Source organism: Poecilia latipinna, unplaced genomic scaffold (genome assembly GCF_001443285.1).
Source record: "Poecilia latipinna isolate Pla-1442-1.1 unplaced genomic scaffold, P_latipinna-1.0 Scaffold224, whole genome shotgun sequence".
NCBI lineage: Eukaryota > Metazoa > Chordata > Actinopteri > Cyprinodontiformes > Poeciliidae > Poecilia > Poecilia latipinna.
The window spans coordinates 179,809-192,603 of record NW_015112840.1 but is presented as its reverse complement, the minus strand read 5'-3'; the positions used below and the strand labels follow the sequence as shown (position 1 = coordinate 192,603).

At 37.0% G+C, this 12,795-nt stretch overlaps 1 protein-coding gene and 1 long non-coding RNA gene across 2 annotated transcripts in view; one reads left to right on the top strand and one right to left on the bottom strand.

Annotated features, from left to right (window-relative positions):
- Window positions 1–3,701: 3,701 nt before the first annotated feature.
- LOC106947126 (uncharacterized) lies at window positions 3,702–5,585 on the bottom strand. Its single transcript, XR_001424913.1, has 2 exons — window positions 5,095–5,585; window positions 3,702–4,966 (listed from the first exon to the last, which is right to left on the bottom strand). It is a non-coding gene; the product is annotated as an uncharacterized LOC106947126 (long non-coding RNA).
- A 2,524-nt stretch (window positions 5,586–8,109) lies between these two features.
- The window catches only part of glrbb (glycine receptor, beta b), a 29,574-nt gene continuing 24,888 nt past the window's right edge, over window positions 8,110–12,795 (top strand). The window contains exons 1-2 of the mRNA XM_015031943.1: window positions 8,110–8,484; window positions 11,975–12,113. Coding sequence (XP_014887429.1) covers window positions 11,992–12,113 — 122 coding nt within the window. The 5' untranslated portion in view covers window positions 8,110–8,484; window positions 11,975–11,991. The remainder of the gene's footprint in view (window positions 8,485–11,974; window positions 12,114–12,795) is intronic.

The window sequence follows — 12,795 nt, the reverse complement described above, 5'->3', positions numbered from 1 at the left end:
AATTGATGCAGTCATTTCATAATTGTATTGCCCCTGTGGAGGGAGGCAAATGGAGGTCTTCATGTGATTTCTGCAAGGGCCAAGGCCCTTTTGTGTAAAGGAGAGTATCACATTCCAGCTCTGCAAGGGCCTGCAGCAGATGTCAGCACTTCACTTTGTGGAATCCCTCTCTTTTACACACACACACACACACACACACACACACACACACAATCTTTCACCCCACGAGGTTCTGTCTGCAAAAGTTGAGTATTTTGTCTCTTTTTCCACATTTGATCACCACTTCCAGGGTGGTCTTGCAAAATACACAGGCTTTGATACCAAGAAATAAAATAGAGGAAATTAGGGACAAGGTAAACCATTTAGGTCACAGCTTATGGGCAGAGACATGTCGACTGGTGGGAGGGGTCACCATGTGTGTGTAATAGAGAAATCAGTCATCACCTCTCATATGAATATCGCTAGGTTTGCTTGATTACTTTGGATATTAATTGGTCAAACAAACACTTGCCCTCTTTCAATGATTTCTTACTAACAACCAGATCAAATATTACAGAAAGTGGAAGTTTAGTTCCATTTTCTGCAAATGGAACAGAAAATTCCATTTACAGAAATGGAATTTCTGTAAATGGAATTTACTTAATTGCTAAAGCAGTTAGTGTTTATTCCAAAACTGTTATGCTCAGAGGGGCAAGACTTTTGAGATTACCAACATCTCTAGATTTTGTTCAGACATAAGTTTTATTTCCATCCTTACATCATAAAAGTCAACAAAGAGGGGCAGATAACAGTTTCTGAGTGTTACTAGTTGGTCATGTAGCCTCTTTATTGTATCAGTGAATCTCTGATGAGCTCTTGCTTTTGAAAGAACCTTAGAAAACATGCCCACTTTGGTATCAATTGCCCCAAGCTGCACTTGGCTTTGAAACCAGAGCCCCCTGGTGGTGCCCCTTGGGGCTACAGACAAGCACTGGCCCTAGTAGTATATGAACTTCTTCCAGTTCTTGGTTTTTCTATTATTGGTAAGGAAATGTCAAAAGTTTGTTTAAACTAAATATTCTAATTTATTGTAATAAAATAATCCTATTTTCTAATGCGCTTCTCTTGTGTAGGGTTAGGGGAGCTGTCATTTAAGCATATTTGATTTACTTCTTCATGAAACACTCAGTACTAATTCAGATTATGCAAGTTTTTTTCAACTTTTTGAATTGTTTTGTCTCATTTTTATTAAAGAGGCAAATTAAGACTTTAAGTGAATTGGATGAAAAACCCGTTTTTTTTTTTTTTTTTTTTTTAGTGTTTACATGTAGAGGCTCTTCCAATCAAATAGAAATCAACTCAAATTAATCTGCTTGCATTTGAAAACTAGAGCTGGCCGATATGCTCTGCTACTAGATAAAACAATCCAGCATGAACAGGTACTATTAAAACTGTTAACACTAATACAAGAAACACAAGCAAACATTTAGACAAAAAACACTCACTCAAGTTTGAAAGCTGAAGAATAGAAACAAGCCTTTAAGTGGGATTTAAATATGTGAGGGTTCCTGATTTGAAGTGCCAGTCCATTTCATGCCTGTAAGACAAGAACTTTGAATCAATTCTAAAATAGACAGGAAGCTAGTGCAGGGAAAGTAAAACAGGAGCGATACGATCACATTTACGTGTGGCTGTCAGAAGTCGTTAGGCAACATTTTTAACCAGCTGCAGATGAGAGAGCGAGGACTGGCTCCTACAAAAATAATCTGTACTGCTGCAATAATCAAGTCTGAAGATGAAAGCTTATATCACTCAAACTCTGGGAACAAAAGAGGTCTCGACCTTCACAAAAGACCTAAACTTGAAAGAAAAACTGTGATGACTGCTTGTGTTGTTTTTTCTAAAGATTATGAAAGATTACACCAAATGATTTTCTGAAGGTGTCAAAAGGTCAAAGATCAGTAACTGTAAGAATATTAGCTGATGTTAGATCTTTTATTTTTCCATCACTTAGTTTCAGAAAGTTAAGTTCCATCCACTAATGTCATCAAAACAGCCCAATAAGGAATTAGATGGTTCTACATATTTCTACGGGTTCAGATGGATTTGAGTCATAACATTGGCAGAACATCTGAGCTTGTCTGAGATGGGGATTGAAGGGATTTGCTAATCTAATTGATGTACAAAACATCCATTCACTTTACCACTGATTGGCTGAAATCTCTTTCAGATTATGAATATATTGCTTTCTTACAAATTAGTTTTCCCCCGTCTTCTTTAGAATAACTCGCCAGATTTGGTTTCGATAAATATTTTCATTTGGATCAGATGTTTTGTTATTTTCATCTAATTTCTGTGTGAAATTTCTGCACTGATGTACAAGTTTTGCCTCCAGACATCCAAAGAGCTCAAAGTCACTCAGTGGTTCTGACAAAGTGAACAGTCTCTCCTGACCCACATCTTTTGCTGTTCTTTGCTTGATGTTTTGATTCATGGATTTCCAGGTCAAAACATGAAATGAAATCCCAGACATCCTCATATGGTTCAGTAGGACATTCAGACAATTTACATTAAGTCACTATCAATCAAATTTTATTTCCATAGCACATTTCAGCAGCAAGACATTTCAAGGTGCTTTACATAATTAAAGAAGAAATAAAAACAATATGTGACATTAATAAATAGATGAAAAGTAAAGATAAAACCATCAAAAATATCGAAGACATCAAAACCCACACTCTAACCCTAATTTAGCCATAAGCAACTCTAAACAGGTGGGTTTTAAGTTGAGATTCAAAGGCACCCAGTGTTTCAGCTGCTTTACAATTTTCTGGAAGTTTGTTCCAGATTTGTGGTGCATAGAAGCTGAATGCTGCTTCTCCTCGTTTGGTTCTGGTTCTGGGGATGCAGAGCAGACCAGAACCAGAAGATCTGAGGGGTCTAAGAAAATAAGAAAATATTGAACCAAAGTAAAACAGAAACAGCTGATAAAAGAAAAGGAACAAAGGAACACAGAAATGAGCAAAACCTAAATTCAACAACCCTAGATCTTGACATCTGGAAACATTGTTTTAAAATAAGACTAATTTCATACACTTCAAGCCTTTATTTAATTCCACTTTTAGAGTAATCACATTTTGAAAAGTTAAACTATTCATCGTTGTCATTTAATTTTTTTATCCAGCTTATTATGCATTTCTCCTCTGTCAGTAATACAGTTCACCTAAAGCCTTATCCATGTATATTGATGTCCTAATATTCACAAGAGAGTTAAAAAGAATTCAAACTGAAGTGAGTAAATAAATAAAATGGTACCAAATCATTCTTGGCTGAATGTTGATGTAAACATGAAGTCACTGTTTACACCTGTTCGATTTTAGGACCATCATTCTTATTTTCCATCCTCAATTTTTCTACAAAGTAAAATCTTGTCCCCACAAAGTAACCTCCAGACTCAGATTTCTGGCTCGGTGCCCCTAATGTCATTTTAGTTAGCGTTGTACTTATGAAACATAAGCTGATGGGGAAGACTCAGCTCCCATTAAAACAATCTGCTTATTTAATGTTTGAAAGGTCAGATGCACCACTCTGCCAAATTTAATTATTCTGAGAACCTGCTCTCTGCAAATGAGAAATCTTATAATCAGGATGCCTGTACATAACAGATTGGAAGATGTGCTTATATTTGTGTGTGTATGTGTTTTTTTTGTTTTTTTTTAAACAAAATCATAATTAGCTAAGCATTATTTGAGCATATATGCTATGAGTTTGGGGTTACTTGCATGAAACCTTCAGGGCAAATGGACAACTATAACCCATTTATAGGGCACTCAGAAATATCTTTAATTTCAAAATTTCTACCTCAAACTGTAACTGGAGGGTTCAAATGACGCCTTTAGATTTTTCATTTGAGGCAGAAATTCAAGTTTAAAAAAGTTAGATGACACCATCATTGAAACCGATGTCAAGTTGGTAAGCAAAGGTCTCACTGCCAGCACCGATGGTTCAGGACAATCTTCTCTTTCCTGCTTTAAGTTGATCAGAATTACTAAGAACTTCTACCTTCACAACAAACTGAGTGGGTTTGAATCAAAGGATTAGTAAATGTAAAGGCACTTAATCCCCACAGTTAACTAATGTGAGCCTGCTTTTCTTCCAAAGACCATCTGGACCTTGTTGGAAGAATTGCATCAACTTTTTGAATTTCTAGAAGAGTTGAGGAACATCTGACAGATTTTCAGAAAATCAGAGACGAGACCCCAGAACTCTGCAACATGGAAAGATTGTGCAAAGAGCAATGATCAAAGATCCAGCTCTCTGTACGCTTCAGAAATGCAAGATGCTACTGGAGAAGATAAAATGCTGTCCAGTCAGCAAAAGGTGTCATCCTTTTGGGCCAGACTCTGGTACAGGGAGAAATTATAGACAGAAAAAGAGGTTAATGCAAAAATTATTTATCAAAAAAGTGAATATGCAGATGGGTTCTTGGGACATAGTTCCAGCAGGGCACTAGAAAGCCTCCCCAACAATGTGATTTAGAGCCTGTTCTGGTCCCCAAATGCATTTTTAAACGAGTGTCACATCTTGCCTCAAAAAAAGAAGTTCCAAACCATAAACAGCAGTTTAATACAGTCACTGCAAAATAGCCTTTTCTGTGCCACATGCCATCTCCACTACTGCTTAGTTAACACACCGTTTGAAGTCATTACCTTTTCTGTTTTATGACATCAGTCTCTTTATCATGTACATAAAGATTGAGTTGAAAGGCTTGTGGATTGCTAATCAAGAGGAAGATACGTAAAAACCAAGCACAGCTCCGCCATCTTGTTACTACCTTCTCCTACCACATTGTGCAACACCCACTATTCACGTATTCTTGGTTCCCCAAAGTGGTGGAAACAAGCGTTGGCTCTTAGCAAGGCACTGAAGTTTGAAGGTACCTGAACCAAACCAGTTCAAGGATTAGAGTTTTCCTGGAGGAAAAGGCCTATGGGAGAAACAGTAAGTGATCAGCTGGAGGTTTGAACATAATAATAATAATAATAATAATAATAAGCAAGGCTTAATCATGAGGAATGGCAGAAGTTCCAGGAGGAGGCGAGTCAACCCACAGACCTGAGGTTGGCAGGTGTTTGATCACTGATGGTCCTCTGATGGTTTGTTTCCTCTGTCCTGGTTGGAGCTGATGAGTAATGATAAGGCAGGTGAGTGGAGCGGTGGAACGGGTGAGGAACCAAGGGAGCAGCTGTGTGGGGGATGGCAAAGATGGGGAGAGATTAAGGTAGGAGATCTTCACACAGATACCAGGACTTAGCAAGCAGCTTGTTAGAGTCCTGAACTCATACATAAACAGAGGAATACAGTTTCTGTCAGTGGAGACAAGAAAAGCTCAAGTCAGGACTGCAGGGATCCTGGAACCAAAAAATTAGAGGCCCAATTACAACTCTGGTGAGCAAAACAATCTGGCAGCTGGTTTAGGGAGCCAACTCCTCTTTAAGCACCTGCTGATGAACCTTAATGAGCTGCAGCTGCGGCGCTTGCACCTGCGGTCACACCCTGGAGAGAAGGATGAGAGAAACAACAAACAGCCTCTACTCAGCTCTGAGGATGTGACTAAACAGTTGTGCAAAGTATTAATCCAGGTATTTTCTTATACACTATTATTATGAAACACATTCATTTTCACATCAAGACAACCTGTAAGCAAATTATAAGCAATAACCAATTTAAAATTGTTTTACAGATTCCATCAGACTCTCTGCTTTTTGATGTAATTTATCCTGTAAGATGAGCTTCTTTAGCTTCCAACTCCTGTGATAAATGTTAAAGTTTTGTCCACTAAACCTCTCTGGGTTTAATCAAAGATCCACACCTCACTTCTAAAATAAAAACAGACACAGTACCAAGAAGTTCATAGCCAATTAGACATGCGTCTGATGACACCAGTGTGTCTCCAGAAGTGAAGTAGTAGCACAGGGGGGATTTGCATGCCAGACATTATTAGATCGCATCAAACTGCATCAATCCAGCCTGACACATTCCTGGATCTGCACCCTGTTTTGCAGCACACCCAGCTTTAAGAGCCAGATTTTTCTTTTTTAACCAACACAAAAGAGTCTTTGAGTTCAACTAATTGTATCTTTAGTGTAACAGAACCATGGCTTGGGTCATGGATTATTTATCCATATACATGTGGATTTGATTAACTTGTCTATGTAAATAAAGCCAAAAGATGTGGGACCAAACTAAGAGAATCACTGTGAACTAAAATTGTGGGTTAAATTATTTCTGTTTTGTTTCCCAAAATATTTCATTTTCACTGATGAGACCAAAGGTCAGACTTGTATGTTTCTTTTCATAATTGAAAAATAATACAAAACCTTCTGGGTAATAAAACACATTTCTGGGTAGAAAAGTTATGGCTGTAAATAATATCCAGAGAATTTTTTGTGTTAGGGTTTAAAGGGTTTAAAAGGATTTGAAACAGATGAAAATCTTTCAGAAAATTATAATTAATCTTCATCAAATAAGTTTTATTTATGAAGACTGACTCAGATTTCTTCACTTCATCCAACACTTTAATATAAAACTTGTTCTTGGTTGTGAGTCAAATAAGTCAAAAGTGAACGTTTATAAATGGTGCATGAGATTTAAATTCAGAGGCATTGTGTTGGAAAATAAACTTATGTTTGTGAAAATATTTTAGAGTCACACTGTGGGCAGATCATCCACAAAACAAACTTTTGAAAGATTGATGTTATACGTAGCGAACCCTGTCCACGCTGTGTTGCCTCCAGTTTCCTGCTTGTTCTGCATTTGGGTCCTCAGTTCTACTTGGAGACAAATCTACCAACCACTGCAAACATGAAATTCACTTTAAAACTTAGATTCAATTATTTCTTTGATATGTTCTTAATGTGATGTAGTATAATTGTAAAATATATTTTGTTAAAGAATCAAGCACCAGAATTCTTCTGTCCCTCTATTTCACCATAAAAATGATAATAAAATCAAAGTTTATTTCTACATTCAGTTGCTTAACTTCAGTCATATAGAAAAGAATAATAATACACTGGAAAATATATCTTGTATTTTTTAAGTTTACACTGATAAATAAATATCAGCACCCCCACACATGTGGAGGAATATGATGACAATGATCTGAAGATATTTTTCTATTTTTTCCCCCAGCAGTTTCAGTGAGCTGAAATTTCTTTAGATGTTTCCACAGATATAAAACTCTGCTCAGCACAGAATGCTCTTCAGTTTGAACAAACATTAATTTTATATTGCATAAAAGTGCTGTGTAGTACATGATCCATGAAATGACTTTATACACAATATTTTTTCACTGACAGAATGTAAAAATCAATAGTATGAAAATGTTAGGTGAATGCTTTTCATTTTTAGAATGATTTGATCTCTTGCCAAAAACTCTACCTTAAAAAAAATAAAGGATAGTAAGTCATCAGTGCATCTATTCTTTATAGTGTAGTTACTTGGAGGGCAATTATATCCCTAAATAACATCCTACTCTCCTCTAACTCGGGCATGTAATTTAATGGACAGACTAAGGACTCAGAGGACTTCCGTATCGCAACAGACAGCGTTTTACATGTAGAACAATAAATCTATTTTAGTTTCTTTTCACTCTTCCATAAAGGCCAGGTTGCTAAAACGGGCAACTAATGTTTGCGCTGCAGACAGATTCACTGCCACCAAATTCACAATTTGATTTTATTTCGGGGTATCAGCTGAAATAAAATGTTTTCAATATTTTTATATATTTAGTTATGGAAACATGTGAAAGCAATTTATTATATTTCCCCCATTTCACAATTATTCACTACTCTGTGATAATCTATCACGTAAAATCCCAATAAAATACAGTAAAGTGTGTGGTGGCGTTCAAAGGGTATGAATACTAGTGCAATACAGCGTAATTTAATTTTGTATAAATCCGATTTGCTAACTGGAATAGGGTTGAATCCATGTTCTCGGAGACATGTTCATTCCGTGGGTCTGATCACGTCCGTGGATTTCTCACAGAAGCTGCTACAGATAGTGAAGCGTCACGTGTGTGACAGCATCTCGCTCAGCTGGCGTCACGCAGCCGCCGACTAGGAGGCGGGGAAGCGGCTGTCCGTGGTGCTGATGGCAGTGATGCGCTCCAGCTACACGCTGCCGCTACTGCGCATGTTGCATGACAGGTACACGCAAGCCTCCATCTTGGGCATCCCGAGCTGAGGCGAAAGGGCAGCAGCCATATACACTCTGATTCCAAAATAACAATAAGCGGGGGAAATAAACACAAAAATTGGCAAATTGCCGAGAAGTAACTTTTCTTCCCTGAAAATATACGCTCAACAATTTGCTTCTCAGAGGTGAGCGGAGAACAGGATGGGAAAGAAAATCAGCGACTGGTCTGCGAGGCTCTGATAGGGTTTTATTTTTTTAACAGTCAGCTGTTCTGGATTTATCTTTGACAAGAGGAAAACCAGAACGGTAAGTGGAGCTGTGCATGTTCAGTGATTAACGGATAACATGTTTTTTATATGCTCATAGCATGACGTGACATCACACCATCGCCTTCACATGCATTGGCATCTTCTTCCTGCGACCCCCCGTCATGGTGGTCGCTGTTTGCTGTTTAGTTCCCACTCCTGTCCGTCCCCCCCCCCCCCCCCCCGATGCTCAGAGCGTCAGCCTCCTACTTTTCTCTTGTTAGAAAAAGGCTGGAGGCGATGAGCAGCTACAGGTTGGGATAGCTCCGGGTTGCTTTTTTTTTTTTTACCTTTGTTGCATGTCGATATGAGCAGAAGACAGGCCTTTGGTCACAAAGACTTTTGTGCATTAGAATGTTCCAAACGCGGATTTTGTCATTTCAAATGTTATGAAAGATATTTCTTTGATTTTAGATGAAAAAAAATAATAATAATAAAAAATCACTGGTAAATTATTTTGAACATTTACAGGTTCATGTTTCAAATACCAAATCGAAATTTTATGAACAATTCAAAAATCAACAATTAAAAAGCAAATTTGTATTTTTCTTATTTTAAAATGTTGAAAATGTCTTATTATGTGCAATAATCTGTAACCAAATGTTGAAAAGTCAAGTTCAACTGGGAAAAGAGACCAAAGCTCTCAGACTTAGCCATAATATCAACATTTAGCCTTGGCAGAAAAAGGGTTAATTGCATTTATGTTTTAAGACTGTGGATATCTGGACCTGAACAACCTGAGTTGGACATGACAGTTGTGCCATTGGGCAAGGAATGTGAGTCACTGTGTGACACAACCTCTGTCTGTTTAAAATTGCTAGTAGTAAACAGAGCTGGTTAAGCCTAAGTCTGCTGCATGGCCATGGTTGAGTGAAGTATTTTAAATCAAGTCATATTTCTGTTGGGATGTATTCATATGTCCATGTTGAACGTAAAAATACAGAGGTGCCCTTTTTAGCACTGTCCCAGCTTGGGGTCTTCATGTTTGGGGTGGTCATGATGTTCTCATCCCCTTTCTCATTAGTTCTCTGCCTTCATCAAACCAGCCAAAAGATTAATGTCAGGTTAACTGGAGATCCTAAATTGTCCTTATTCAGCCACTGAATGAGTGCTGGCGTTATATGGATAAGTAGGTAGAAACATTGGAAGGATATTTTCTAAATAACCGTTAGACACAAATATGTGGATGAATGGTTGTTTGCCTTGCATCCCGAGTTTTCCCTGTGATTGGCTGGAGAGCTTCCACTTTCTTCCTCTCCTCATATCTATTAAAAACTGGAACAGGCCTATGACAACAAAAGAATGGAAAATAGCAATCCACTAAAACTGTGTGTTTTACCAAGTTGTTTTTGCCAGTGTATTAATAGCTTCTAGTAGTTCAAGTCAAACTAATTTATCATTGAACGTAACACACTTTTCGGGACTCACAGACAGTGGTATTTACAACCGTTTGAAATAGTTAGCTTAAAAACCGACCCAAATCTTCTCCCTCCTGATGTGTTGATCAAATTGCAGACTTTTCCAGAATTCACACCACTTCATTTATATCATTATGTTATAAGTAGCATTTCCGCTAACACCGGAAAAGCCTCAAAAACGTACAAAGACTAGATGCTAACAAGTTAGCAACATGTTAGGCAACATAATGGCGGGGCATTTTCTACATGATTACATAGGGTTAGACATGTACCTTTTCCGTAATGCAATATTTTATATCTTTCTAATCATGCTTACTTCTAAAGTTTATAAACCTCAATCTTCTTACTTTATGAAAAGTGTTAGCAGCAAATCCACGATTACACCGAGGGCTGCCAGTCGGCTGCAATCCATCACTACCATATTTCTTCATTAAAAGTTACACAATAAAATAACAACATTGGTTTTCACCCTTGTCTGTTTATGCAGCTGACCGCACAGCATCCTGTGACAATTTTTTAAGGTGAAATCAAGTGAAAGCGATGCTAATGGGCTAACAGTTGTCTGTTTTTTGGAAGGCTTTACAAGAGTGCATAAGTTGTTTTGAGAAGTGGGTGGAGTTCTGGAAAGTGTGACGTCACATGTGAAAGGTCACAGGCTCCGCCCACAAGAAGATAAAAAATACCTATAATTCAAATAAACTATAATAAAAGTATACTAAATAAATAAAATAATCATAACACTGAAATAAAAAAATTAGGACTAAAAACACAATACTCAATTTAAGAAAAAACACTCAATTAAGACGTCCTCATGACGTCATCACGTGACTCCCTCTCGGAGCTTTGTTCTGAACCGGTGAATGTTTGACAATGAAAACTACAAGCTAGCCAGGATGGATATGACACCTGAGGCAGGAACACGAACCGCGTCAGTTTGTGGTGAAACCAGAAAGTAAGTCATGTAGGGTGTGAATGCGTGTCCTTGCATGGAGACACGGACTTTACTGTACTTTTGTTGATCTGTGGAGGTGAAACTTTTCGTCAAGTCAAACATTGACTTGCTGCTGCCACCCAGCATTTGACTGATAATGTAGTTGGCCAGAAACTAACTACATTATTAGTTAGTTTCTAACTAATAATGTAGTTATTAGTTAGAAATAACTAACTAATTAGTTATTTCTAACTAATAACTAGTTAGAAATAACTAGTTATTAGTTATAACTAGTTATAACTAATAACTAGTTATAACTAGTTTCATTGTTGTATTTTATCTGCCTGATAAAGTGTTGTTTACTTCATATGGTCAACAGGAAATGTTTGCATTTAGAGCAAAGAAAATCAATAGATTTAAGACAAACACTTCTCCAACATAAACTAATAATCCATGTGCAGGCCAGGAGCAGACAGGGAGCTAAATAGCCAAGGCATTGAGGAGGAAAGAGTATGTCTCTGTCTAGACACTAAACTGCCTCAGTTAATATATAGGCTGGCTGGCAGACTGTGTATTTGGGGTTGGAGGCGAGACTGCTGGCTTTACTGTTTGTCTCTAGTGTCGCTATGCAATAAAAGGGCACAGTTTTCTAATACAGGGCATGAATCATACAGGTACCAGTTTGTTCTCTGATTAATGGCTTCTGTAAAGGAAAAATGCACCGTGCATGCATGAGAGCATTTCTGCTCATCATAAGATCCTACCCATATACCATCTATTTAGCATAAAGTGAGCTTTATCTCACTACAACAAATATAAATCAAAGCAAATTTCAAAGAAGTTTAATGCAATATATTTTCTTCTGGCTGCAGTTTTTCTTACTTATGCTTGTCAGATATGAATGTGTGTGATCTGAAAAGATAAAGTCTATGTATCATTTAAATCTCATCATAAATGTGTGTAATAACAATGAATTGATTCATTCAAAAAAGAAAAGCAAAGGAAACCAGGAAAATACATCCAGTTAGGACAAGTAACTCCTAACCTAACGTGAAAATAACATTATAATATTTTAAGTCATATTCCTGCCTGAACAATTTTTATCTGTCTTCTCTGTACTTAAATTGCTTTATCCTCCACAGGCCACACTCACACCAGAATGGTGATGAAGAAGCTTGCTATCTTCCTCTTAGTCCTCTCTCTTTGTCTAGAGGGAGGATCTGCTAAAGAGAAAGGAACTAAGAAGGGAAAAAAGAAAGGGAAGCAGGTTTACTGTCCATCGTAAGTACAAGATAAACACCACATCTATTATACTGTGCAGGGTAACATCCTCCATACACAGTGTTTACCAGACAGAAACAAGGGTGTTTTTCACTGGGTTCGAAACACAAATATTATTGGGGATGTATGTGTGTGTGAGCCTTTATTTATAGTCTTCACCATGTGAAAAAAGTGTAAAATTGGTCAACCATGGGAAAATTGCTCATTATCATGCCACTTATGCCGATGATGAGTGCATATAAACTTCTGACTTAAAATGTAAATCCTTTTGCACACCAATATTTTCTAGAAAGCTCATTTTAATTCAGTATATTCCAATTAAATATAATTATAATTCAGTTCAGCAGAACACAGTAAATTATTTTTCATAAAATTCTTGATTGAGAAGTAACATTTATAAATCTTTTATCTATTGTGTTATTAAACAGTCTACTGAAAATGTTAAAAAGTAATTTAAGAGGCAATATATCAATTATATGTTATTTATAATTTATCATTAGTATAGATTAGATAAAAGAATCATGACTTTAGGTACGCTTCATTTATTAAACATTGAGAATATTTGTCAATCATCACGGTGGGGATCAAATGTAGAAAATGCAACAATTTAAGTGTTAAAATTAAAGCAAATAAAAACTCATCTTTACATTGGATTGTCCAAACAGTTAGAATTCCCATGACT